At 35.6% G+C, this 25,637-nt stretch overlaps 1 protein-coding gene across 1 annotated transcript in view; it reads left to right on the forward strand.

The window, feature by feature from the left end:
• Nucleotides 1–25,637, forward strand: part of LOC136027572 (polycomb group protein Psc-like) — an 86,940-nt gene that overhangs the window by 55,661 nt on the left and 5,642 nt on the right. Inside the window, exons 7-8 of the mRNA XM_065704952.1 lie at nt 3,865–3,963; nt 12,401–12,481. Coding sequence (XP_065561024.1) covers nt 3,865–3,963; nt 12,401–12,481 — 180 coding nt within the window. The remainder of the gene's footprint in view (nt 1–3,864; nt 3,964–12,400; nt 12,482–25,637) is intronic.

Here is a 25,637-nt window from a genome sequence, read left to right on the forward strand (position 1 = left end):
ATCGGGATGAAACCTGGTGAGAAAAATAAGCAGAAGTCCTAGATACGTGACTGACATAACCGGAACGGATCTTCTCTGTTTTGGGGAGTTGGGGGGGGGGGTAATTCTAAAAATTAGAAAAGAGTGAGGTATTTTTAGCTTACGAAGGAGTGATCGTATCTTAATGAAATTTCAAGTTTGGAAGAATATAGTGTCTCAGAGCTCTTATTTTAAATTCTGACTGGATCCGGTGACATTGGGGGATATTGAGGGGGGGGGACCTAAAATGTCGAAAAACGCTTAGAATTGAAGGATCGGGAAACTCAGATCTCTTATTTTAAATCCCGACCGGATCCAGTGTCATTAGAAGGGGGGAAATCTTGGAAAACGCTTAAAGCGGAGAGATCAGGATGAAACTTGGTGGAAAGAATAAGCACAAGTCCAAGATAGGTGACTGACATAACCGAACCGGATCCGCTCTCTTTGGTAGAGTTGGGGGGGGGAGTAATTCGGAAAAATTAGAAAAAATGAAGTGTTTGTAACTTACGAACGGGTGATCAGATCTTAATGAAATTCGATATCTAGAAGGATCTTGTGCTTTAAAACTCTCATTTTAAATCTCGACCAGATCCGTTGACATTAAAGGGAGTTGGAGGGGGAAACCGAAATTCTTTGAAATCGTGAAAATCGAGGTGTCTTACGAATGAGTGATTGGATCTTAATGAAACTTGATATATAGAAGAATCTTATGTCTCAGATGCTCCATTTTCATTTCAAATCGGATCCGGGGACATAGAGGGCTGGAGGGGGGAAACAGAAATCTTGGAAACCGGAAATCTTGGAAAATCCTTAGAGTGGAGAGATCGGGATGAAACTTGATGGGAAGAATGAACACAAGTTATAGATACGAGATTGATATAATTGGTATGGATCCGTTCTCTTTGAGGGAGCAGGGGTTTGTTAACTTGGAAAAATCAGAAAAATTGAGGTATTTTTAACTTAAGAATGGGTGACCGGATCTTAATGAAATTTGATATTTAGAAGGAACTCATGTCTCAGAGTTCTTATTTCAAATCCCGACCAGATCTTTTGACATTGGGAGGAGTTGGAGGGAGAAAACAAAATTTTGGAAAACGCTTATAAATGTCGTAGATACGTGATTGACCTAACCGGACTGGATTTGATCTCTTTGGTGGAGTTAGGTGGTGGGGTTCAGTGCTTTGGCGAGTTTGGTGCTTCTGGACGTGCTAGGACGATGAAAATTGGTAGGCGTGTCAGGGAGCTGCATAAATTGACTTGATAAAGTCGTTTCCCTCGATTCGATCATCTGGGGGGCTGAAGGGAGAGGAAAAATTAGAAAAATTGAGGTATTTTTAACTTACGAGTGGGTGATCGGATCTTAATGAATTTTGATATGAGAAGGGCTTCGTGACTCAGAGCTCTTAGTTTAAATCGCGACCGGCATTAAGCCTCTGATTTTCCTTTTAAAGCAATCTATTGATTCTTAGAATTTTGATAGAGCTCATACCATATGAGCTCTTGGCTCTTGGCTCTTTCGACCTCGTCACAAGTGCCATATGAGCTCTTAGCTCTTGTTTTTTTTTTTTTTTTTTTTTTTTTTTGGCTATGAATTTTTCTATTTTTCGATTATGAAGAATCTAGAAATAAGGATTGTTTTAAGTAAAGTGCCATATTTTCGACGTAGCACCTTAAATTAGGTCCTCTTTTCTCAGACCTTATTGCCTTTCTATGACGAACAAATAAACGTTCTATGGGGATAAATCCACTTATTTCCCACGTAAACTACGTAAAATATGACGTATTTTTGATCTAACCTAATTTAAGGTATTGCGTCGAAAATACGTCGTATGTATTGGGAAATGAGACCAACCAAATATACAACTATAACTCAACATCTTGTTTACGATCAGAAGACAGAGAAAACTTTGCTACCTTCATTGGAAATTTATTTTACATTTAGGCAAGATTAAAGAAGAAAATTTACTTCAAGACTTTGAATGAAATTTGTCACTGAACTCTATCCGAAAAAAAATGTAGCGATTAACCTGGAAGTTCATTATTTTGTGAATGACACGAAAGCCACTGATTTTGTTTTGTATAAATATGTTAGTTTCAATATTAATACTTTAATATTTCTACTAATGATGATCGCTCTATATGTAATCGAAATATCTAGACTTTTGTACCTGTTCTCACTTTCTAAATAAATGGATTTATCCCCATTGGAACGCTTATTTGTTCTTATAGTGCCAATTATGTCCTGGTCTTTTGAAGGCACGTGGGGCGTCAGCCCTAGTCCTCTCAGTTTCTGCTAGTTTTGTTTTACTCAGTTATTTATTGGAATATATGTTCGTTTTGGATTTCATTTATCTCTTGATGACAATTTATGGCTGTTTTACACTTGCAAATTATTGTAATTTGTTTTTGTTTGTCTTTGGTTTATTGCAACTCTTTACTTTTCTTTGAAAAACTTCTTGTGTGTAATTTTTTTTTAAATTAATCTTTAACAAAATAAGAACAAAGTAAAAAAAATATATATGAATATGACTTCGTAATTCTTAAATTACTAAAATAGAATTTGTGATTATAGATTTGCACTTGTCCTGTAGAATGATAAACATGTTTAAAAAAAAACTAAAGAAAATTGGAACTAGTAGTCAAAAGAAGATGATACGTTAATGATGCTCGCAAGATAAAAGAAATGTTGTCTTCATAATGTAATTTAAAAGGAATAAACAAAAGTAGGGTCTACCCTATTGTATCAGATCAGAGTGTGTTGATTATAGATACAAAATCCTTAGTTTAAAGTTAATAATGTGCGCTTCTTTGCGTAATGGCATTCTGCTATTTAAGAACCGAATAATGAATGAAAAATAAATAAACAAAGAATAAAAAGTAAATAAACAAAGAATAAAAAATGGCTGAATTACTGCCAATTACGTAGAGGGATTTATAATTTACCCCTTCTCTTAACTCTAAAGATGTTTCCAGTATTTTTCCGATTTCCTCGTCCTGGCGCACGTGTATTTACCTCAAAACTGTGTTTATTGTTGTCATAAAATTTCCAGGTGTTTCCTAGGCAACCCAGTTTTATTAGTGAAATTTATATAACATGCATTTAAGAATGTTGACTAATTTCTTGACAGAATCGTACGCAAAGGGAGCGGGGAAAGTTTGGAAAACTCGTCCATGCAGCTGTATAGGAGCAAGGGCGAATCTATGGTGAAATCTTTGTGGGGGGCACGTGTCAAGGGTGCCAATAATTGATCATATTGACAGGTTTTCTTTTAAACAGTGAAACAGTAGTGAAAACAGAAAAAGAAACATGGAGTGAGGGCGCCAGAAAAATCTTGGAAGGGAGGAGGGTCCCTCCCTTGGATCCGTCACTGTGCAGGAGAGTCTCTGAGATCTGGTATCTCTTAAAATTCCAGGATTTAACGGGTATTATATTATAGAATGTTTATAAAACTTGCCAACAAGGCCGTATCCAAGGGGGAATTATGGGGTTTGTTTGAACCCCCCCCCCCCCCCAAATGTTTTTTCCGACTCGTAAAAACGTAACAAAGATGAATATTGACAAATTCTTTATGCTTTTTTATATTTTTTAATCCCTCCCCCAACCAAAAAAACTTTTTTTAAACCCCCTCTGGAAAAAAAATCCTGAGTACGATCTTGCTCGCCAACTTTTTCTTTATTAGTATTGAAAAACTTTAATATTTAATGACCATACTATTCTTGTTGTAAAATAATTATTGACACTTAAGATCAGATGACTGGTTAAATAATGAAATTACACTGTATGTTTTTTGTGCCTGTTTTTACAGATTTAATCAATATAGTATTTAATCGAATTGTTCATTCTAGGTTCTTGGCAAGAGATATCTCTATTGTCCAGCAGCCGTGACAATCGGCCATTTGCAAAAGTTCATTCGTCTCAAATACGATCTAGAACATCGCTACAAGGTTAGTGAAACCCCTTATTATATCTATTTTCATTGGCTAATCATTTTAGCAGCCTTACAAATCTAGTGTAGACATGCCATACGTGTACCGTTGGTCTTGTGTAGCATCTATTGCATTACACCAGTTCTCAGTCATACCCGGGTTGTAAACATCATTGATGCTTAATTTGGGTACACCTGACAGAATTCCGTGGATTCCTTTTATGGTACTTGGTGGGCGTCTGTACAAATGGATCTTAATGAATTTTACTTTGAGACAATTGCATTTTCAAACACAGATAACAATTTTCAAACCACAAATCTGTTCTAACTTTGGTTACTTCACATCTGAACTACGATCGAAGTTGTGTCCGCTGTTTTTGTTTGTCTTGTTTTTTTTTCAATATGTTTAAGTGTGTCCAAACTATCATCATAATTTTGCGTTTGATGAACACTATTCTCTCAGAAAAGTTGACTTGAGTGTCTTAAACCCGTAAAAGAAGTTGACTTTGACTGCCTATCACTCCCTCTTTACTCTGGGTAAGGCAAAATTGAAAGTCTTTATGGGGTAGAAAATAATTTTGTTGTGGGGGGGGGGGGCTACAAATAAAAAACTTTAAAAGCTCATCAAAAGTTGTTTACATTCATTTGTTACGTTTTTGAAAGTCGGACAAACATCTTTTTTTTGGAGGGGGAGTTCAAACCCCCTAACTTTCCTCCCTTTCCTGGATACGGTCTTGTCTCAAGGGGATTCAATACCTTAGACGGTTACCCTGTGTCATCCAGTTTAATTTAATTTGTTTGGCTAAACTATTTAGAATTGATTTGGCAATCTTGGTATAACTTGCAGAGCTTGGGTAAAAGGTCCGAATAAACGGCAGAAAGCTAAAAACCGACACCTACTTTCCAGGAATCTTAGAAAAACCATTGAACTTCTCCCATTTTGTGCTGGAAATAGAGCTATTCGTATTTAATGATCAGATTTCAGATTTGATTGACCTTGTTTCAAAACCTTTATTAGCGTTGTGGAATTACAGCGATGTACCTTATAAACTTTTATTTTATTCATTATAAACTTTTTTAGTTTGTTTAGCCAAAGTATCTGTATTTGATTGAGCAATCTTCCCATTACTTGTACAGCCTGGATGAAGATCTGAATAAACGACAGAAAACTAAAAGCTGCCACCTACTTTCCCAGAATTCTGAGAAAAATCATTTAGCTGCTCTCATTTTGTGTCGGAGATTACATAAAAAAAACTAGGTTTTTTTAACTGAAAGTAAGGAGCGACATTAAAACTTAAAACGAACAGAAATTACTCCGTATATGAAATGGATTGTTCCCTCCGCAATCCCTTGCTCTTTACGCTAAAGCTTTTAATTGTTTTAAAAAGCAGAATTGTGGCAAAGAGTCAAACTTTAGCGTAAAGAGCGAGGGATTGCGGAGGGAACAATCCATTTCATATACGGAGTAATTTCTGTTCGTTGTTGCTCCTTACTTTCAGTTAAAAAAACCTAGTTTTTTTTATGTAATTTCTGAACGTTTTTGAATTAATGCATGTTTGATTTTGACTCTCCACACGTAAACTATTCAAACGAAATTTGCATATTAATTCCTTTTTTGGCTAAATGGCTTTCTCTTAGTTTTGATCATACGATTTTGAGAAATATGGGATGGGGAAGGAGGCCTAGTTGCCATGCAATTTTTCGGTTACATAAAAAGGCAACTATTAATTTTAATTTTAACGAATTTTTTTATTAGCAAAAAATATACGTAACTTTAGAATTAACTTACGTAACAAACTTTTATATTCTTTAATTATTATTATGTATATGAGAGGGTTTATACCCTCGTTAATACCTCGTTCTTTACACTAAATCGTAAGTTTTGTCCCAATTCTTTAAGAATGACCCCTGAATCAGAAAGGCCGTAGAATAAATAGTTGAAATTACTAAAAATACTTTAGCATAAAGAGTGAGGTATTTATCTCCTCCTAAATACCTCGCTCTTTATGCTAAAGTATTTTTAGAACCCCTCATATGCGTAATAATCTCTGTTCGTTTTAAGTTTCAATGCTACTTCTTCCTTTCATTTGAAAAAACGTTTTCATGTTTATTTTTCATTGTTTTCTTATAGTAATGCTAGAGAACCCTGCGCCCTTTTCATTGAATTTTTCTTCCCCCATGACAGATTCCTCCAAGGAAATATCCTCCAACATAGCCCCCTCTCCTCAGCCCCACCCCCAAACAAAATAAAATTCCCCTGAAAACGTCTGTACACTTCCCAATAACCATTACTATATGTAAACACTGGTCAAAGTTTGTAACTTGCAGCCCCTCCCCCAGGGATTCTGGGGGAGTAAGTCATCCCCAAAGACATAGTTATTATGGTTTTCGACTATGCTGAACAAAATGGCTATCTCAAAATTTTGATCCGTTGACTTTGGGAAAAAATGAGCGTGGGAGGGGGCCTAGATGCCCTCCAATTTTTTTGGTCACTTAAAAAGGGCACTAGAACTTTTCATTTCCGTTAGAATGAGCCCTCTTACGACATTCTAGGACCACTTGGTCGATACGATGACCCCTGGGAAAAAAAAACAACAAAAAAACAAACAAATAAACACGCACCCGTGATTTGTCTTCTGGCAAAAAATACAAAATTCCACATTTTTGTAGATAGGAGCTTGAAACTTCTACAGTAGGGTTCTCTGATACGCTGAATCTGATGGTGTCATTTTCACTAAGATCCTACGACTTTTAGGGGGTGTTTCCTCCTATTTTCCTAAATAAGGCAAATTTTCTCAGGCTCGTAACTTTTGATGGGTAAGACGAAACTTGATGAAACTTATATATTTAAAATCAGCATTAAAATGCAATTCTTTTGATGTAGCTATTGATATCAAAGTTCAATTTTTTAGAGTTTTGGTTACTATTGAGCCGGGTCGCTCCTTACTACAGTTCGTTACCACGAACTGTTTGATAAAAACCCGAGATTCGTGCAGAACAAATATAGTCAGGCCTCTTACAGGTGTTGGCGAAAGAGCGAAAGAATATGCCAAAAACATAAACGAATCGGGAGCTCTAAAGTGACGTAACATTTACAAAGATGTGCAAATAAAAAATTCCATAAATAAAAAAGATTATCGGAAATAGTCAACAATTTTAAGAGGAGGGAGCAATTTTCAAGAATCCGTAAAGGTAGTCAATAAACAGACACAAGAAGAGCATAAATAGTGAAAGAGATAAAAAGAAAACAAAGGTTTCTAATGAAGCATTGTAACGGGGTAAAAGACGTGATCATTGGCTTTAGACTTGCAAGATATCTTGAAAATCATAAGGGAATGCAGTCGAAACGTCTTAATAAGTACACGAACGTTAAAATCATAACATAGTGAGTGAAAACTGGGCCCACAAGCATTCCAGGCATGCATGCATAGTGGAACACTCTTATAGCGAAATGCAAAATACCTTTCCGTCCCTGCTAGTTTTGGGCAGTATTCAATTACGATTTTTTAATATTGATATAGCGGAGAAAATATCGATATCGATTATCGAAACGTAAATATCGATATTGAAAACGATATTTGAAAATTTTTGACCATTTTTGCTTTTTCTGCTATTTACCAGTGAACGTCCTGGAGAAAATATCTAACATAGAAAATTGCTCCAGATTTGGCCGAAAAGAAAAACAATGAAGTATTTAATTCATTGACTCATATATGATGATGCACAGAATACATACATGTATCCATTAGTTGGCATAGCCTCTTCTCAAACTCAAAATACCTTTAGCGAGGGTGAACTTTCCAATGTTGGCGAGGATTTCCAAATGGCTTTATAAAATGTGTTTTAGGCTTATAGGACTTGATCTGATAACACCCGTCACGATTGTCACATATATGGATCCGTGTATTATCCCCTGGCGATCTTCTCCTAGTTGAGAGTAAAATAGAGAGACATGGATTTGGCCTTTCTGGCTGCTGAATCTGTATCAATAGATGCAAGTGCCTTGATAGACCCTGTGGTTCAGCCACGACAGAATCAAGCTAGTTTGCGGGCAGTACATGGCGATGTTAGAGTAGTCAATGCAATGCATGCTTCGCCAGTAGCCGAATCTGTAAAAAGGCTCTAGATTTTCAATAGGGAGTCTTCAGTCCTAAGAAAAACTGTTCCATCGAAATCGTAGAAGTCTTGTAATATGGGTCTCAGAAATATGTATACGAGGTAATCTTGAATTTAATGTCCGTGTTTACTACCAGTGTCCTCTCTTCTGAGAGTGTTTTCCAAGGCTGATCAGTTAATAAAACAGTTCGTGGTGACGACTTTTAAGTAAGGAGCGACTTGAAACTATAAAAATCTGATTTGCATAACAATATATACATTAACAGAATTAGCTTTTTATGCTGATTCCAAATATATACACTTCCTCAAGTTTAATGTACCTATCAACAGCTACGAGCCTAAAATAAATTGCCTGATTTTCGAGAAAAGGGAGAAACACCTTCGAAAAGTCAAGGATCATAATAAAAAGAGCACCATCAGATTCAGCATGTCATGGGACCCTACTGTAAAGGTTTCAACCTTTCATATGCAAGAATGTGGAATTTTGTATTTTTTTTGTCAGAAGGAAGATTATGGATCTGTGTTTATTTGTTGTTGTTTTTTTTTCGCCAGAATGATCTCATCAAACCAATGATCCAAGAATTTTGGGAGAGGGCCCGTTCGAAAGAATTTTATAAGCTCTAATTCTCTAATTGAGTGACCAAAAATATTAGAGGGCAGCTAACCCTCCTCTCATGCCCTTGTTCCCATAAGTCATCGAAACAAAATTTTGCGACATCCATTTTGTTCACTTTAGCTGGAAGATCAAATAAGTTTGCCTCTGGACAGGGTCATATCTAGTTTTCTTTTTCGGAGAGGGATTTAACAGGATTTTTCTTCGAGGGGGGGGGTTTACAAAAAACTTAAAAAACATAAAAGCTTGTTTACATTCATTTTTGTTACGTTTTACGAGTCGGGTAGACATTTTTGGGGAGGGGGAATTTTCTGTGTGGGACTTTCCATGGGTAGAATTGTCTATGGGCAGGGAAGTTTCCGGGGATGAACTTACAAGGGAGAAGTTTACACGGGAGAATTTGCCGTAACTCCTATGCGAAATTTGTATAGAAATGTTCCAGGGAAATTTTCATAATCCCCCCCCTGTACCTGGGAGAACGTGATCGAACGTCTACGGGATTTTGCCTAATGTTTATATAGAGTATTTGTTATTTGTAGGTAAACAGAAATTTTTGGGGAGGGAAATTACTCTCTCTTTGCCGATTCAATTTTACGTTTAGAGATGATCCGGGGACTTAATCCAAGGAAAGTTTTCAGAGAGGTCAAAATTACCTGGGGGATTTTCGCGTGGGAGGGAGGGATTTCCCACGTGAAAAATTCTCCGTGAGAAATCTTTCTGTGGGATAAATTCATCATGGCAGAATTTACCGTAAGAGAAATTTTCCACGGGGGAATTTTCCCCGGGAGAAATTCTCCATTTGAAGAATTTTCCATAGTAGAAGCTTTTCATTTGGAGTAGGGAATTTCCAGGAAAATTTCCTGTCGAAGGGTTTTTCCAGCACGATTTGAAAGAAGATTGGGAAGTAAATGAAAAACAAGTCTTTTTTTTTTAAATGAAAGTAGGCCTAAGAATTTTTTTTGGCGAAATTGTCCGCAAGAAAATTTCTGGGTGGAATTTTCAGCAGGGATGGATTTATCGTGGGGGAGGGAGATTTTACTCATGAGAAACTTTACATGGAGGATTCTTTTCGGAGAGCGGGGATTTTTCATGGAGGAGAGAGGCAGGTTTCTCGGCATTATTTGAAAGAGATCAGAAATTAAATATAAAAAAATCAACCGGAACTAGGGAGGAACATTGCTTAAAACGAAAATAAATTCTACCATGTGTGAGGAGAGACACTTCGCTTTATACAGTAAAGTTTGACTTTTTATAAGAAACTTTTTCAAAATACTAAAAAAAATGTTTATGAGAGGTATCCCTCTTGTATACGGAATTAAATTAAATAAAAGTTTTTTTTCAATTGAAAGTAAGGGGCAGTATTGAAACATAAAACGAACAGAAATTATTACGTATTTGAGGGGGGTTGCTCCTCCTCAACACCTTGCTCAGTACGCTAAAAATTTTTAGTACTTTTGAAGAAAGCTTCTTATTGTCAAACAGTTCGTGGAAACGAACTGTAGTTCGAAGTTTAATGGTACCCATAAAAAGTTACGAGCCCAAAAATTACGTGTTTATTTGTTGTTGTTTTTTCCCAGGGGTGATCGTATTAAAATAATGTTCCTGGAAGATCGGGAGTGAGTGCATTCGAACGGAAATTAAAAGTTCTAGTGTCCTCTTAAGTAACCAAAAAGTTCGGAGGGCAACTAGGCCCCCTCCCACGCCCTTTTTTTACAAAGTTATCTGAAAAAAATTTTGAGATAGGTGTTTTGTTCAGTTTAGTTGAAACATGAAAAGACTATGTCTTTATATGTAAAATGATCCCCCACAGTCCGTGGGGAGAGGCCTGTAAGTTATGAAATTTGCTCATTGTTTCGTCCATAGTATTTGTTAATGGAAAGTATACAGACATTTTTCGAGGGGGGAGGATTTTGCTTTGGGTGGATTTCTCCAGGGAGAATTTTCCTTAGGGAGGGAAATTTTTTGGAGGCAAATATTCCAGGGTAAATGTTCCACTGGGGTGACATAATTACTATACAAAATTCTTTTTAATTGTCTTACATTCTCTTCGCCAAATTTTTCATGTGAAGATGCTCTGGAGGAATTATCCAGGGGCTATTTTCTACGTGTTTCGATTTCCGGGAAAGAATTTCCATGGAAGGGGGCATTTCTGGAGTGATCGAGAAACCGATTAGAGATTAAAGTCTTATTCAAATGAAAAAATGCTAAGGAGAATTGTTCTGGCTGAACAATTATCCGCAAGCAGTTTTACAAGGAGGGGAATTCTCAGCGAGGATGGAACTTTCTGGAGGGAATTTGGTGACGGGGGGAGGTGTGCTTTATGTCGGATGAAATTTCCATTGAGGAGTTTTCCATGAGGGGGAGGGTTATATTTCATAGGGAGTGAGCCAGATTTACCGGCATTATTTGAAAAACGAACAGAAATTATTCTATATTTGAAGGGTTGCCACCTCCTCAATACCTTGCTCTTTACTCTAAAGTTTGATTGTTTTCTCCAATTTTTTGAGGGGCTACTGAAGCACGGGGGCCGTTTAATTAGAGTAGGAAGATTTTTAGAAAGTGTTGACATCCTTAGCGTAAAGAGCAAGTTATTGAAGAGGGGGGCAACCCTTCATATAAGGAATAAATCTTCAAAAATTAATATGCAAATTTTGTTTTAATTTTCATGTGAGGTGAGCCAAATTCGAACCTGTGTTAGTTGAAAAACGTTCAGAAATTAAATAAAAACAACAATTTTTTATACTGAAATTAATAGGCTTAATTCCTTAATTAACTTTTAAAAAAAAATCTTAAAACGAACGGAAGTTATTCCGTATGCGAAAGGGGCTCTCCCCTCCTCAACGCCTAGGTCTTTACGCTAAAGTGTGACACTTAGTGACAATTCTACTTTTTAAAATGATAAAAATTTTAATGGTGAGATTTTTATTAACATTCTATGACTTTTAGGGGGTGTTCCCTCCGTTTTCGAAAATCAGGCAAATTTTCTTAGCCCCATAAGCTTTGATGGATAAGACTAAGCTTATACATTTGAAATCAACATAAAAAGCCGATTCTTTTGATAGATCTATTCGTATCAAAATTCTGTTTTAGAGTTCCGGTTGCTATTGCGTCGGGTCACTCCTTACTTACAGTTCGTTACCACGAACTGTTTGATAATTTCTGCTCGTTTCAAGTTTTATTGCTTAGGCTTAATTTCAGTTGAACTGAAAGGCAGAAGCGATTCTCTTGGAAAAACGTTGACATGTTACTGATTTTGAGCAGCCAAAAGTAGACAATGGGTTATATTTCTTTATCCGGAGCCCGAGTAATTTCAAATCTGGATTTCCACGAAATTTTTTTATGAAATTGAAGTTTGTTTTCATTGTTTGATTTTATACTATTCAAAGTTTGAAAACAAGTTGCAAAATATACTTTAACTATAATTTCCGATTTAACTTTGACAAAGCCAAGAGTTAATCTGAATAGAAATTGATCAGAAATATCGAAATCGATATATCGATTATTGAAAGTAAAAATAGCGGTATATTTATACAACATTTAATCAAATTATTGCCCAACAGTAGTTCTTCCACTTCATCTCCCTAACACCCGTATATATTTAAGTGACTTTTTTGTTTATTTATTTTTTTTGTAACGAATCAGTTTGTATTTAACCTTAAGGGAAATCTTTAGAAAACTTATTTTTCTTTTTAAGAATAGCCTATTATCTCAAGTCTTTAAATTTCAGGTGGATATACTATGTCATTCTGAGCTTTTGTTACCGGAGTATCATTTATTGGATGTTGCTTATGCAACGTCTTGGACACAGGTAACACATTTCATCACATATATAATCACTTAGTTAAAAAAAGAGCTTACCAAAATATATATGACCCCTAAATATGAAGGTAGTTGGCTATCCCTCTTAACACAAGCTAAAATTTGACTTTTTCATCTTGATGCTCTTGAGATCATTGCTTGAAACGAAGCTATTTTCAGTCCAAATGTTTGGAAATACAGTCAATAAATAAAACACTTATAATTTTCAATTATTTATATTTATTATATTCGATAATACTTTCATGGATGCGCTGGTTAAAAGTTTGAGTAAAAACGAGGGACTGAGAGGTTAGCAGCCTCACTCATATTCAGAGTATACTATATATTTTTTCGTTTAAGTACTAGTTAGTTTATGGTTTGAATTCTCTCCCCCCATCCACCTACTCTGTATGCTAAATTTTTCTTTTCTATCAATATTGTTTGCTACTGTTTATCTTCATTTTAGTTTAGTTTACATCAGACTTCAATTTTAACAGGAGGTATTGAAGATGTGAAATCCCATCCATAATTGCGCCCATCTGCAATCTTTGTTCGTTTATCTTTAATGTCTATCGTCATGTCATTTGTTCTAAAATGTTTGTCTTTTTTAATTCTTCTTGGTATTCTACTCGGTTGAGCTTCCGTTTGAGCTGTCGCTGAAGTTTAACTTGCGCTTTGGTAAGAGAGTAGAGACTGGTCTGATGCTAGAAGTGTTCTAAGGAAGTAAAAGTAACTTAGAGTGGAGAAGTTGAAAACAATTAGATTTTAGAGTTTTAAAGCCAATTTACAGGCAACAGAAATTAGGAGAAGGTCGAACTTAGTTATCTTCCACCCCTGAATACAGCCTTGTCCAATTTTTTCATTAGGGTTCAGCATTGTTCTTTGCTTAGGCAGGGCTATTGCGCTGCCTATGATTGGTCAAATGAGCTTTTAATGGCACTTGCTTTCTACCAAGTGATATATAGCTATCGCAAATTCTGTCGGTCTGTCGGTCCCGGTTCATACTAGTTTAGGCACTTCCAGATAAGCTAGGACGATGAAATTTGGCAGCCGTGCCAGGAACCAGACCAGATTAATTTGGAAATTGTCGTTTCCCTGATTCGACTATCTGAGGGGAGGGGAGTGACGGATCCGCTCTATTTGGGGGAGGGGGAGAGGGGCTAATTCTGAACAAATAGAAAAAATTAGGTAATCTTAAATTACGAACGAGTGATCGGATCTTAATGAAATTTCATATTTAGAAGTACCTCGTAACTCAGATCTCTTTTTTTAAATCCCGACTGGATCCAACGTCATTGGGGGGGGGATTGGAAATCTTGGAAGACACTTAAAGGGGAGAGATCAGGATGAAACTTGATGGGAAGAATAAAAACAAGTCTAAGATACATGACTGACATAACCGGACCGAATCCGCTCTCTTTGTTGGAGTTGGGAGGGGGAGTAATTCGGAAAAATTAGAAAAAATGAGGTGTTTGCAACTTACGAACGGGTGATTGAATATTAATGAAATGTGATATTTAGAAGGATCTTGTGCTTTAGAGCTTTGATTTTAAATCCCGGCCAGATCTGGTGACATTGGGGGGAGTTGGAGGGGGAAACCGGAATTCTTGGAAAACGTGAAAATTGAGGTATCCTTATCTTATGAATGGGTGATCGGATCGTAATGAAACTTAATATATAGAAGGATATTATGTCTCGGATGCTCCATTTTTAATTTGGATCTGATCCGGGGACATAGGGGGTTGGAGGGGGGAAAACAGAAATATTGGAAACTGGAAATCTATATTATGTCTCGGATGCTCCATTTTTAATTTGGATCTGATCCGGGGACATAGGGGGTTGGAGGGGGGGAAACAGAAATATTGGAAACTGGAAATCTTGGAAAACATTTAGAGTGAAGAGATCGAGATGAAACTTGATGGGAAGAATAAGCACAAGTTATAGATACTTGATTGGCATAATTGGAACGGATTCGTTCTCTTTGGGGGAGCTGGGGGGGGGATGTTAATTTGTAAAAATTGGAAAAATTGAGGTATTTTTAACTTAAGAAGGGGTGATCGGATCTTAATGAAATTGGATATTTAGAAGGAAATCATGTCTCAGAGCTCTTGTGTCAAATCCCGACCAGATCTGTCAACATTGGAGGGAGTTAGAGGGGGAAACCGGAAATCTGGGAAAACGCTTAGAGTGGAGAAATCGGGATGAAACTTGGTGGATTGAATAAGCAAATGTCGTAGATACGTTATTGACGTAATCTTACGGGATCCGCTTTCTTTGGGGGAGTTAGGAGGTGGGGTTCAGTGCTTTGGCGAGTTTGGTGCTTCCGGACATGCTAGGACTATAAAAATTGGTAGGCGTGTCAGGGAACTGCACAAATTGACTTGATAAAGCTTTTTTTCCCTGATTCGACCATCTGGGGGGCTGAAGGGAGAGAAAAACTTAGAAAAAATGAGATATTTATAACTTACGAGTGGATGATCGGATCTTAATGAATTTTGATATTTAGAAGGACCTCGTGACTGAGAGCTCTTATTTTAAATCCCGACTGGCATTAACCTTCTGATTTTCCTTTTAAAGCAATCTATTGATTCTTAGAATTTTGCCAGAGCTCATACCAAATGAGCTCTTGGCTCTTCTGGCCTCGTCACAAGTGCCATATGAGCTCTTAGCTCTCGTTTATTCACCAAATTCGGGTGGGGGGGGGTTGGGCCTTCTCATATTTTGGGTTATTTCAGTTCCTGTAAACATCTAACCTCGCTATTTCTTTTTTTTTTCTCAAAAGAATATTGTTTTAGTGTTTAGAGTTTTCTCCCTTGAGACATTGAGCCATAAATATTCCTCCAAATGAAAAAGGATAGGAAGTAAATTGTACCTTATCTCATTATTTTCGTATTTAACACGCGGAATCGTCTGTGAAGTGATAAGATGTGACAAAAAAGATACGATTATAACCGAATTAAAAATCAATAATTACTGAAGAATTACTGGTGATAAATTAGAAATAGCAAATTACATGGGTGATTGTTTTTCCAAGATTAGTAGTGATATACAGAATGAAGTGTCTAGAGGTGGTGGTGCCGACAATCGTAACACACCTCCTTTAAGCATGAAAGATGGGTTTGAATTTTTACCATGTATAGTTGAAGAAGTTGAAAAAATTTTTTGTGGTCTAAAATCAAATTCTTCTGGTGTAGATGGACTGAACCTAATGGTTTTTAAATTTGTGTCGTGTATCTTTTGCCGGTATTGGTTTATTTAATTAATCTGTGTATTGTTAAAGGCCATTTCCCGTCAGAACTGAAACGGTAAAAGATCATACCTTTATATAAAGGTGGGGACCCCTTAGACCCCTGTAACTGGCGACTGATTTCGAGTTTACCTTTATTTAGTAAAATTTATGAAAAATTTGTTTATAAGCGGTTGTATGATTTTTTGGATTCAAAGAAAATATTTTATTATGGACAGTTTGGTTTGAGAAGTAAACATTCCACTAGTCATGCAGTACACCATTTTTAAGTTTTGTTGATAATACTCTTTAAAATAATCTGGTTCTTTTAACTTTTTTTTTTTAGATTTTCGTAAGGCTTTTGACACCGTTGAATTTAATACTCTTCTAAGTAGACTAAGCGGTTTTGAGTTAGGTAGTACTTGTGTAAAATAGTTTTCATCGCACTTTTATGGCTGCACTATCAAAGTTGATTTATCAGATATATTAAGCAGAGAGTTCGGTGTTAAGTGTGGAGCGCCTCAAGGTTCCGTTCTGGAACCTCTACTTTATCTTATTTATGTTAATTCGCTGGGTTCACATGTTGGAGATAAGGCACTGATCTTTTTTGCGGACGACACTGCGATTACAGTAATTGGTAGTTGTTTTGTGGAGGTTGTACATAAGGCTAACTTAGCACTTGAACGTTTACGCAGTTTTACAGTTGGTAGTTCCCTGGCAGTTAATGCTTCTAAAACGAATTATATTATATTTAGTAGAACAGGTAGGTGATAATAATAACATATTTTGTGGACGTTTACCCATTAAACAAGTTTTTGAAATTAGGTATTTGGGGTTTTATTTAGACAATAATATTAGTTGGAAAAAGCATTGTAGTGTTATTGGTGCGAAAATATCCAGGGGTCTAGGAATTCTGAGACGAGTAAAAATAACCTTTCAATTGAAGATTTTAAAAATCATTTATTTTACCCGTGTTCATCGTTATATAGATTAAGGTTGCGTTCATTGGGCCAGCAATTTTTTCTAATTATAAAAGGATCCAAATTTTGCAAAATAAAAGCATTCGATCGATTGCGGACATAAAAGAGCAGGTAGAATCCAGAAATATTGCCAGCTTTTCCTGTGTAATGTTTTAAATATTGGTCAGGTTCGTGACTACCAAGCATCAATTTTTATGAAACATATATTCTCTGAGTTTTTTCATGAATATTTTTCCATGAATCAGGAGCACCATAATTATGATACAAGAAATTCACAATTTTTAAGCCATGAAAAAAGAAAAACAGTCAGATCATTATATGTGGTTCATAATCTGGGGCGTTCTGTTTGGAATTAAATAAAAAAAAAACTAATTTTTTTAGCTAAAAGTAAGGAGCGACATTAAAACTTAAAACGAACAGAAATTACTCCGTATATAAAATGGGTTGTCCCCTCCGCAATCCCTCGCTCTTTACGCTAAAGTTTGACTCTTTGCCACAATTCTACTTTTTAAAACAATTAAAAGCTTTAGCGTAAAGAGCGAGGGATTGCGGATGGGACAACTCATTTCATATACGGAGTAATTTCTGTTCGTTTTAAGTTTTAATGTCGCTCCTTACTTTCAGCTAAAAAAATTAGTTTTTTTTTTATTTAATTTCTGAACGTTTTTGAATTAATGCATGTTTGGTTTTGGCTCTCCGCACATAAATTATTAAAATGAAATTTGTATATTAATTCTTTTTTTTTGCTAAATGGCTTTCTCTTAGTTTTGATTAGACGATTTTGAGAAATAAGGGGTGGAGAAGGAGGCCTAGTTGCCCTCCAATTTTTTGGTTACTTAAAAAGGCAACTAGAACTTTTAATTTTTAACGAACGTTTTTATTAGTAAAAAATATACGTAACTTAAGAATTAACTTACGTAACAAACTTTCATAACCTTATATTTTTATTGTGTATACGAGAGGGTTTGTACCCTCGTTAATACCTCGCTCTTTACACTAAATCGTAAGTTTTGTCCCAATTCTTTAAGAATGACCCCTGAATCAGAAAGGCCGTAGAATAAATAGTTGAAATTACTAAAAACACTTAAGCATAAAGAGCAAGGTATTTATCTCCTCCTAAATACCTCGCTCTTTATGCTAAAGTATTTTTAGAACCCCTCATATGCGTAATAATCTCTGCTCGTTTTAAGTTTCAATGCTACTTCTTCCTTTCATTTGAAAAAACGTTTTCATGTTTATTTTTCATTGTTTTCTTATAGTAATGCTAGAGAATCCTGCGCCCTTGTCATTGAATTTTTCTTCCCCCATGACAGATTCCTCCAAGGAAAGAACCTCCAACATAGCCCTCTCTCCCCAGCCCCACCCCCAAACAAAATGAAATCCCCCTGAAAACGTCTGTACACTTCCCAATAACCATTACTATATGTAAACACTGGTCAAAGTTTGTAACTTGCAGCCCCTCCCCCAGGAATTGTGGGGGAGTAAGTCATCCCCAAAGACATAGTTATTATGGTTTTCGACTATGCTGAACAAAATGGCTATCTCAAAATTTTGATCCGTTGACTTTGGGAAAAAAAGAGCGTGGGAGGGGGCCTAGATGCCCTCCAATTTTTTGGTCATTTAAAAAGGGCACTAGAACTTTTCATTTCCGTTAGAACGAGCCCTCTTGCGACATTCTAGGACCACTTGGTTGATACGATGACCCCTGGGGGAAAAAAAAAACAAAAAAAACAAATAAACACGCACCCGTGATTTGTCTTCTGGCAAAAAATACAAAATTCCACATTTTTGTAGATAGGAGCTTGAAACTTCTACAGTAGGGTTCTCTGATACGCTGAATCTGATGGTGTCATTTTCGTTAAGATCCTACGTCTTTTAGGGGGTGTTTCCCCCTATTTTCCTAAATAAGGCAAATTTTCTCAGGCTCGTAACTTTTGATGGGTAAGACTAAACTTGATGAAACTTATATATTTAAAATCAGCATTAAAATGCGATTCTTTGGATGTAGCTATTGATATCAAATTCAATTTCATTCAATTTTTTGAATTCAATTTTTTTTCTATTCAATTTTTTCAATTTTTTTTCTATTCGATTTTTTAGAGTTTTGGTTACTATTGAGCCGGGTCGCTTCTTACTACAGTTCGTTACCACGAACTGTTTGATAATCTGCCGTCTAGCATCAAGGAGTATGTCACTTCATATAGGTTTAAAAATAAATTGAAAACATTTTATCTAACTAATAGATCTTGATAGGTGGGAGGTTTTTGATGTTTTTTTTTTCTTTCGCAGTTTTTTGGGATGGGGTAGGGGCTGAAACCGGTAAAAATAATTAATAGGACTGTTTTGTTGTATAGTGTTCATGTGTATATGTTGTTGTTTTTATATATATAAGATAGGCTAGGTGGATAATCACGAGCTGTTATGTACAGATATTTATTTATAAGATATACATCACAATAGAATTTGCAGCACAAGTCCTTAGGACTTTCTTTTTGCTGCAATAATTTATTAGTAGTGTCATTTTTATTTATTTTTAAATTGTGCATACAAATAAAATCTACCTACCTACCTACCTAATTTAACTCGGAGAATTTGAGTAAGTTAGATCTTAAAGCTTATTAAAAAAAACGAAGTTTACAAATAATTGTTTGTGGTAACTGTTTATTTTGTAGGGATATCTAATATCTGAGTCGAATTTAGTAACGGCCAGAATAACTGTGGAAGTGTATTAGCCTATGCTCCTGTGCCAAGTCTATTTCTCTTTCATCTGAAGGTCACTTGTCCAGTCCTTTGATAGTTCTCGGGTTGATGTATTATCTACTCCTTCAAACTAGTGGTCCTATTGATAGAATTGATGGAAGCAAGAAACTCAAAGCAAGATTTCTATGAATAGAAAAGAGTACAGATATACTACTACAACCACTACTACTAAAAGCTTTCACCGCAACATCAAGCGGCCTGAGGCCAACACAGCTACGCACACTCCTCCTCTATACCAATCTATTGAAAGCCTCCTTCGTTACATCCTCCCAGGAAGTTCCCATTTCCCTTAAATCTTTCTTTCCGACATCCTCCCGCTCCAACCACGGACGACCTACTTTCCGTTTAGCCCTCGAAGGTTGGCGCAAAAGGACAATCTTTTTAAATTTGTCATCCTTCATTGGTAGAACGTCCCCTAGCCATCTCAACCTTTCTCTCAATATAGCCCTAGAAAACGGGATTAAAGAACACTTTTCCTACGGCCTACTGTTTGAAATACGGTCAGTCTGTCGGGTACCCACAACGATCCGTAGGCAATTTCTCTTGAAAACATCTAGCAAATATTCTTTCGTTTTTCGGAGCGCCCATGCTTCAGAATCATATTAGATCATTGTCTTCGCTGTAGCTTCCAATATTCTAATCTTTGTTTGCAGAGTTGTCTTCTTATTCTTCCAAAAACACCGATAAAAAACTCCCTGAGCCTTGGCTATTCAACGTCACAAAGGAAAAAATACAAAAATTGTATAGAAATACAAAAAGAAAAATGTAAAATATGAAATATAGACGTAAAAGATGAAACTACTGTGTACTCGACTAATACTAATATACAATTTAAGAAAAAAATAATACTCAATTTAAAAATACAATCGTTATAGCATAGGCAGTTTGCTTCGATTACACAGATAATCCAGCCGTTAGTCAACATGGATTTCCAAAAGGACACCGTCCAGATTCTTTTTCATTTGGCATATACTCTAAAAGAAGAAGTGATTTTCAGGGTTTTTTATATCTTTTTTAAGACTGTAATATACCCTCTAGAACTACAGTATTTGAATATTTGCTTGTTATTTTCCTTGTTATTATCAGATAAATTATTTGGATCATTCTCTGAACCTATCACTAAAATCTAATAATTCAGTGGAGTCTACCCCCCTTCAATAGTAACCAGAAGGACAAATCCTGGGAAAATAAGTTGCAACAAACATCAATTCTATATTTTGCATAACTTTAATTCCAGCCAAAATTCTTCTTCCATATGTAGATAGTATTTAAGCGTATAATGCGGCGTCATTTATGTACATATGAGCTGATGGGAAATAGAGGCTATCGTCTGTTTTTCATATTTTGGCAGGTTTCAAGCCCTTTTTTTACTTGAATAAATGTTGCAATTAGTCTTAGATTTCAAAACATAATTTATCTGGAATATTATTTAGTTCATTTTTAATTAACTGGGATAGAGCTTTGTTCATTGAGGAAATAATTAGTATAATTATCTGGAAGAAAATATATTAATTTGACTACGACAAGAGATTCTTGAATTATTCCTCCCTCTAGTTTAAAAACTTAGATCTTTTTTACAGGAAAGATCGCCAAGAGTGAAGAATTGTTTAGAATTCAATTTGTCCTCTCTCTAGGAGATGGGGATTTTCTTTTTGTTCAGTCCTAGCCTCAACAGACTGTTCCCTCAAACTTGAAACGATGAAGAAAGGAAATCGCTTCCATAAAAAAATCAAATAATTGGACGAGAGTCTAGTGAACCATTGCAGAAAGTCATGGGGACCATTGTAGAAAGGAGGTGTTATGAATGGTGTTATAAATGTTACACGTTCGTAGAATCAGAACTTCTGGCTATTTAGCTCACTACCAGCTCAAAAAGGAGTTCTCGTATTAGGTTCAATATCTTCAGTTTGATACAACACCAGACAGGAATAAGAGAAAGCTCTGAAAAATAACAATACTTACACTCCAAAATACTGCTTATTTCTCTCTCCATTATACATTTTCCCTATTACCTAATATGCTACTAAAATTATAGTTTTAAATCTGGTGTATTTACTTTGAAACTTGATTGAATTTCCACTAGTAGGTTGTATGTCTATTACTGAAAGAGAAATCCTGATCAGGCACGTCTGCGGGATTTGTGTGTTTCGGGAGGGGGATGTTAATAAGAAAGCTGAATTTCAATGAATCTCAATAATGAATAACTAAAACAATATTTGACAATTTTAATAAAGAGGGCCCAGAAATTAAAAAAAAATATATATAGGATTTTTTCGGAAAGGGAGGGCAATAGATTATCTATACGTTACAGACTGATTCTTTGTTCTCTATTCAACGTCGGTTCCAATTTCAACTTCTGTTTTTGAAGATGGACACTTTGAGAACATTCAAAAGCAAAAAAAGAGCTTATGTTTTTTTCAATTTTAAATTAATCATTCTTTATCTAAGGCGTTTTTTTATCTCTTGAACCGCTTGAACATGTGGCCTAAATTATTAAATCTTCTTGTGATTAAATTATTACATCTTACTACATTCCTAAATTATTACATCTTACTGGATGATGTGTTTGTATTTGTCCCTTTCCTTAAACACAGAGTTTTAAGACATACTTTATTATACAACTATGGTTTTCTATTAACATTTGATACATGCAAGTTCGCAGGGCTCATACCCTTGTTGTTTTTTTACTATTATTATTATTATTGTTATTATTTAGCAATTCTACTTCTTCGTTAATAAATTCCGCAGTTTCTCGAAGATCACTAAATTTTTATAGTTTTGTTAAATAAATATTACGACCTTAATAGCTTTTAGGATAACCTCGATTAAACAAATAACTTTACTTAAAGTTAGTTATCTTGCAATAAGAACTACATAATTCTTAGCTTCATATTGTTGACAATGGCCATTCTTTACTACCATGAACAGCTTGATTATAATTATGGGAAAGATATTATTTGTTTTAAGATAAGCTTTTATTTGATTTAAAGACTTGCATGGGGGATAAGAAGGAGGGATTCCCTACCCCAAAGTAATGCAGGAAACCTTCTTGAAAAATTTAAATACGGGGTTAACAAATATTTATTTGCATTTTTTTAGGATTCAATAGAGCAGAAGTAGAACCTACGATGGAGGGCAGTAATCCCTTGTCTTGATTAATATGGAGTTGTCTCCATTTGCTTTGTACTCAAATCATAGTTGCTTCTAATGTAGCGTAGTTCACAACTTTCTGGATTTTAGAATTTTAATTTCCTTGATTTTGACTTAAAAAGCGTTAAAACTTTGATGAATCTCAGTCCTTGTTTTGCCCTATATGGAATAAAAAAAAAAAATTTCCCACATAAGACGTTTTCCACAGAAAAGTAAGGATCTACATTAAATCAAAGATCAGCATTAATAAGGTCAAATAATTTTAAGCGTAAAACTACCATAGATCATCGTCAATAAATAAATGAAACCTAAAGCGAGCAGAAATTACAATAAATAACCAAGTCAAACACAAAACGAGCAGAAGCTAAAAGGAATAGGGCGGGCACCCCCCCCCATCACTTCTAAAGGCCAAAACTCGATTTGCAGTATATTTATATATATATATATATATATATATATATATAGAACGGATGGGATTCTAACAACCATCAGCCGTTGTACTTACACCCTTAAGTATAGGCATATGTTAAGCAACTATCCCCCCTCTAAATGTCTTGAAATTTTCAGCTTAATTCCCGTAATTTTTCCTGAGACATTGCAGATACACCCTTTTGACAACCTTTGATGTACTTATTTCATTTGTATTTAGTTCGACATCCCACGTAACAAGCCCCGAGAATTTTAATTTAATACCCCTAGCCGTTCCGGAGGTATCATAGATATAATATATGGATAAAAATGGATCCATAGTGTCTTTTGATTTAGTTTTTCATCCCCAAAACTCTACTCTGAAGGTCCAAAGTTATGTTTTTTTCCTCGGATATTGTAAAGACATACGTTTTACAATCTGGTTTAGCATGCTTTATTTTGACTTAGTTTTGCATCCCCCTCAATTTTACCTGAAAGCTTTAACTCTTTCATCACTGAGATACTGTATCTGTGCCATTTTGACATGGTCGATGTGCTTAAACTGCTTTGATTTAGTTCAATAGTAGTAGTAGTTGTTGTTGATGTAGAAGTAGTAGTTAGTAGTAGTAGCAGTAGAAATAGTAGTAACAGTAGTAGTAGTAGAAATCGCATATAGTCGCAATCGCATTTCCAAGCAGTCACAGTCGCAGTCACAAATAGTTGGAGTCACGGTCTTAAGCTTTCGCATTCGCAGGTAGTCACAAACGCCAGCAGTCAGTCGTCAATAATCGCAATAGTGATAGTAGTAGTAGTAGTATAAGTAGTAGTTGCCATATTCGTAGTACTAGTAGTATTTGTAGTAGCCTTGAAAGATTAATACCCTCAGCCATTCCTGTAATATTTCTGATACGCCCTTTTGACAGTCTTCATGCATATAGTACGTTAACGAAAGTAAAACAGTTCAAAATAGGGATGATACCTTTTTATTGACAGTGAAATATAAAATTATTTAACTGGATATTTCGAACACATATACAGTGTTCATCATCAGCAGTAAAACTACTAGTTTTACTGCTGATGATGAACACTGTATATGTGTTCGAAATATCCAGTTAAATAATTTTATATTTCACTGTCAATAAAAAGGTATCATCCCTATTTTGAACTGTTTTACTTTCGTCATGGAAAGGCAGTGTGGTCTTCGAAGTTATCTATATATAGTACGTTTTGATTTTATTCAACATGCACCCCAAAATCCCATGAAAGTCTTTGTTTTGTGTTTTTTTTCAACATCCCCCTAAACATACGCTGAAGGTTTCAACTTCATAAACATTAAGCAGTTCCTGGGCCAATGCAGAGCCGTCTTTTTGACAACCTGTACACACATAGTATGTTTTGAATTAGGTCAGCATCCTCTCAACATCCCTGAGATTGTCACCTTAATACGTTTAGTTTTAGTAGTAATAGTAGTCACAGTAGTAGAAGAAGTAGCATGTAAATATTGCCTTTTGGTTAGTTCAACATCCCCCACAACAAGCCCACAAGTTTCAACTAAATACTCCAAGCCATCCCTAAGATTTTCGCTTTCATACCCTTAGCTTTAGCAGTAGTAGTAGTAGTCATAGTAGTAGCAGTAGGATTATAAGTAGTGGTGTTAGTAGTAGTTCCAATAGTAGGAGTATTAGCAGTAGCAGTATTATGCGTATATTACCTGTTGGTCTGTTGATTATCCTCCTCATCATACCATGGAAGCTTCAAACTAATACTCCAAGCCGTACCTAAAATAATGCTGATGCGCTCTTCTGACAACCTGTATGCACATACTATGCTTTAACTTAGATTAAGTTCCGCCTCAAAATATGCTGAAATTTTTACGTCAATTCCTGAAATTTTCGCCTTTTGGTCAATTGATCATCTCCCTCGTCATTCCCGAGACATGCCCTTTTGACAAGTTACATGTACAGAGTGTATTTTGATTTAGTTCGACACTCCTATCAACATTCCCTGAAAGCTTCACCTGATTTCCTTCGCCTTTTTGGACATCGTGGGTCGAACATACCCCCTTTCCTGATAATAAGTACTATATGTAAAAAGTGGGCGAGTTGCATAACTTACAGCTCTTCCCTCAAGGGCTGTGGAGGGATTGTCATCCCCAGAGGAATAGTTATTGGACCTTTGACTATGCAGAACAAAATAACTATCTCAAAAAATTTTTATCTTTGAGGTAAAGAGGCGTAGAAGGGGGACTGATTGCCCTCCACTTGCCTTTGATCACAGTAGAGATATCTAGACAGTACGATCATCTCATTTCTCAACCATTAGACAAAGCCGGACCGGGATGCATATATAACCAATATACAACTGGGATCCATATATAACCATATATATCCGGAGAACATATAAAGCAAGAGACACACAAGCGACGTTAGATTTTTCATGGGATAAGGAAGAACGTAATGCGTTGAAGAGATAAAATTAAAAAGGAAAATCATTGGTCTCTCTGTAATAATGCACAATGTAAAGATAATGTTGGTTTGAGAATGGAAAGAATAACAAAGAATGAATTTATAAGGATAATTAAGGTCAAAATAAGTTTTATTTGAACAGTGCCATAACGGGATGACATTTGATTAGAAAGTTTG

This window comes from Artemia franciscana, chromosome 5, assembly GCF_032884065.1.
Source record: "Artemia franciscana chromosome 5, ASM3288406v1, whole genome shotgun sequence".
NCBI lineage: Eukaryota > Metazoa > Arthropoda > Branchiopoda > Anostraca > Artemiidae > Artemia > Artemia franciscana.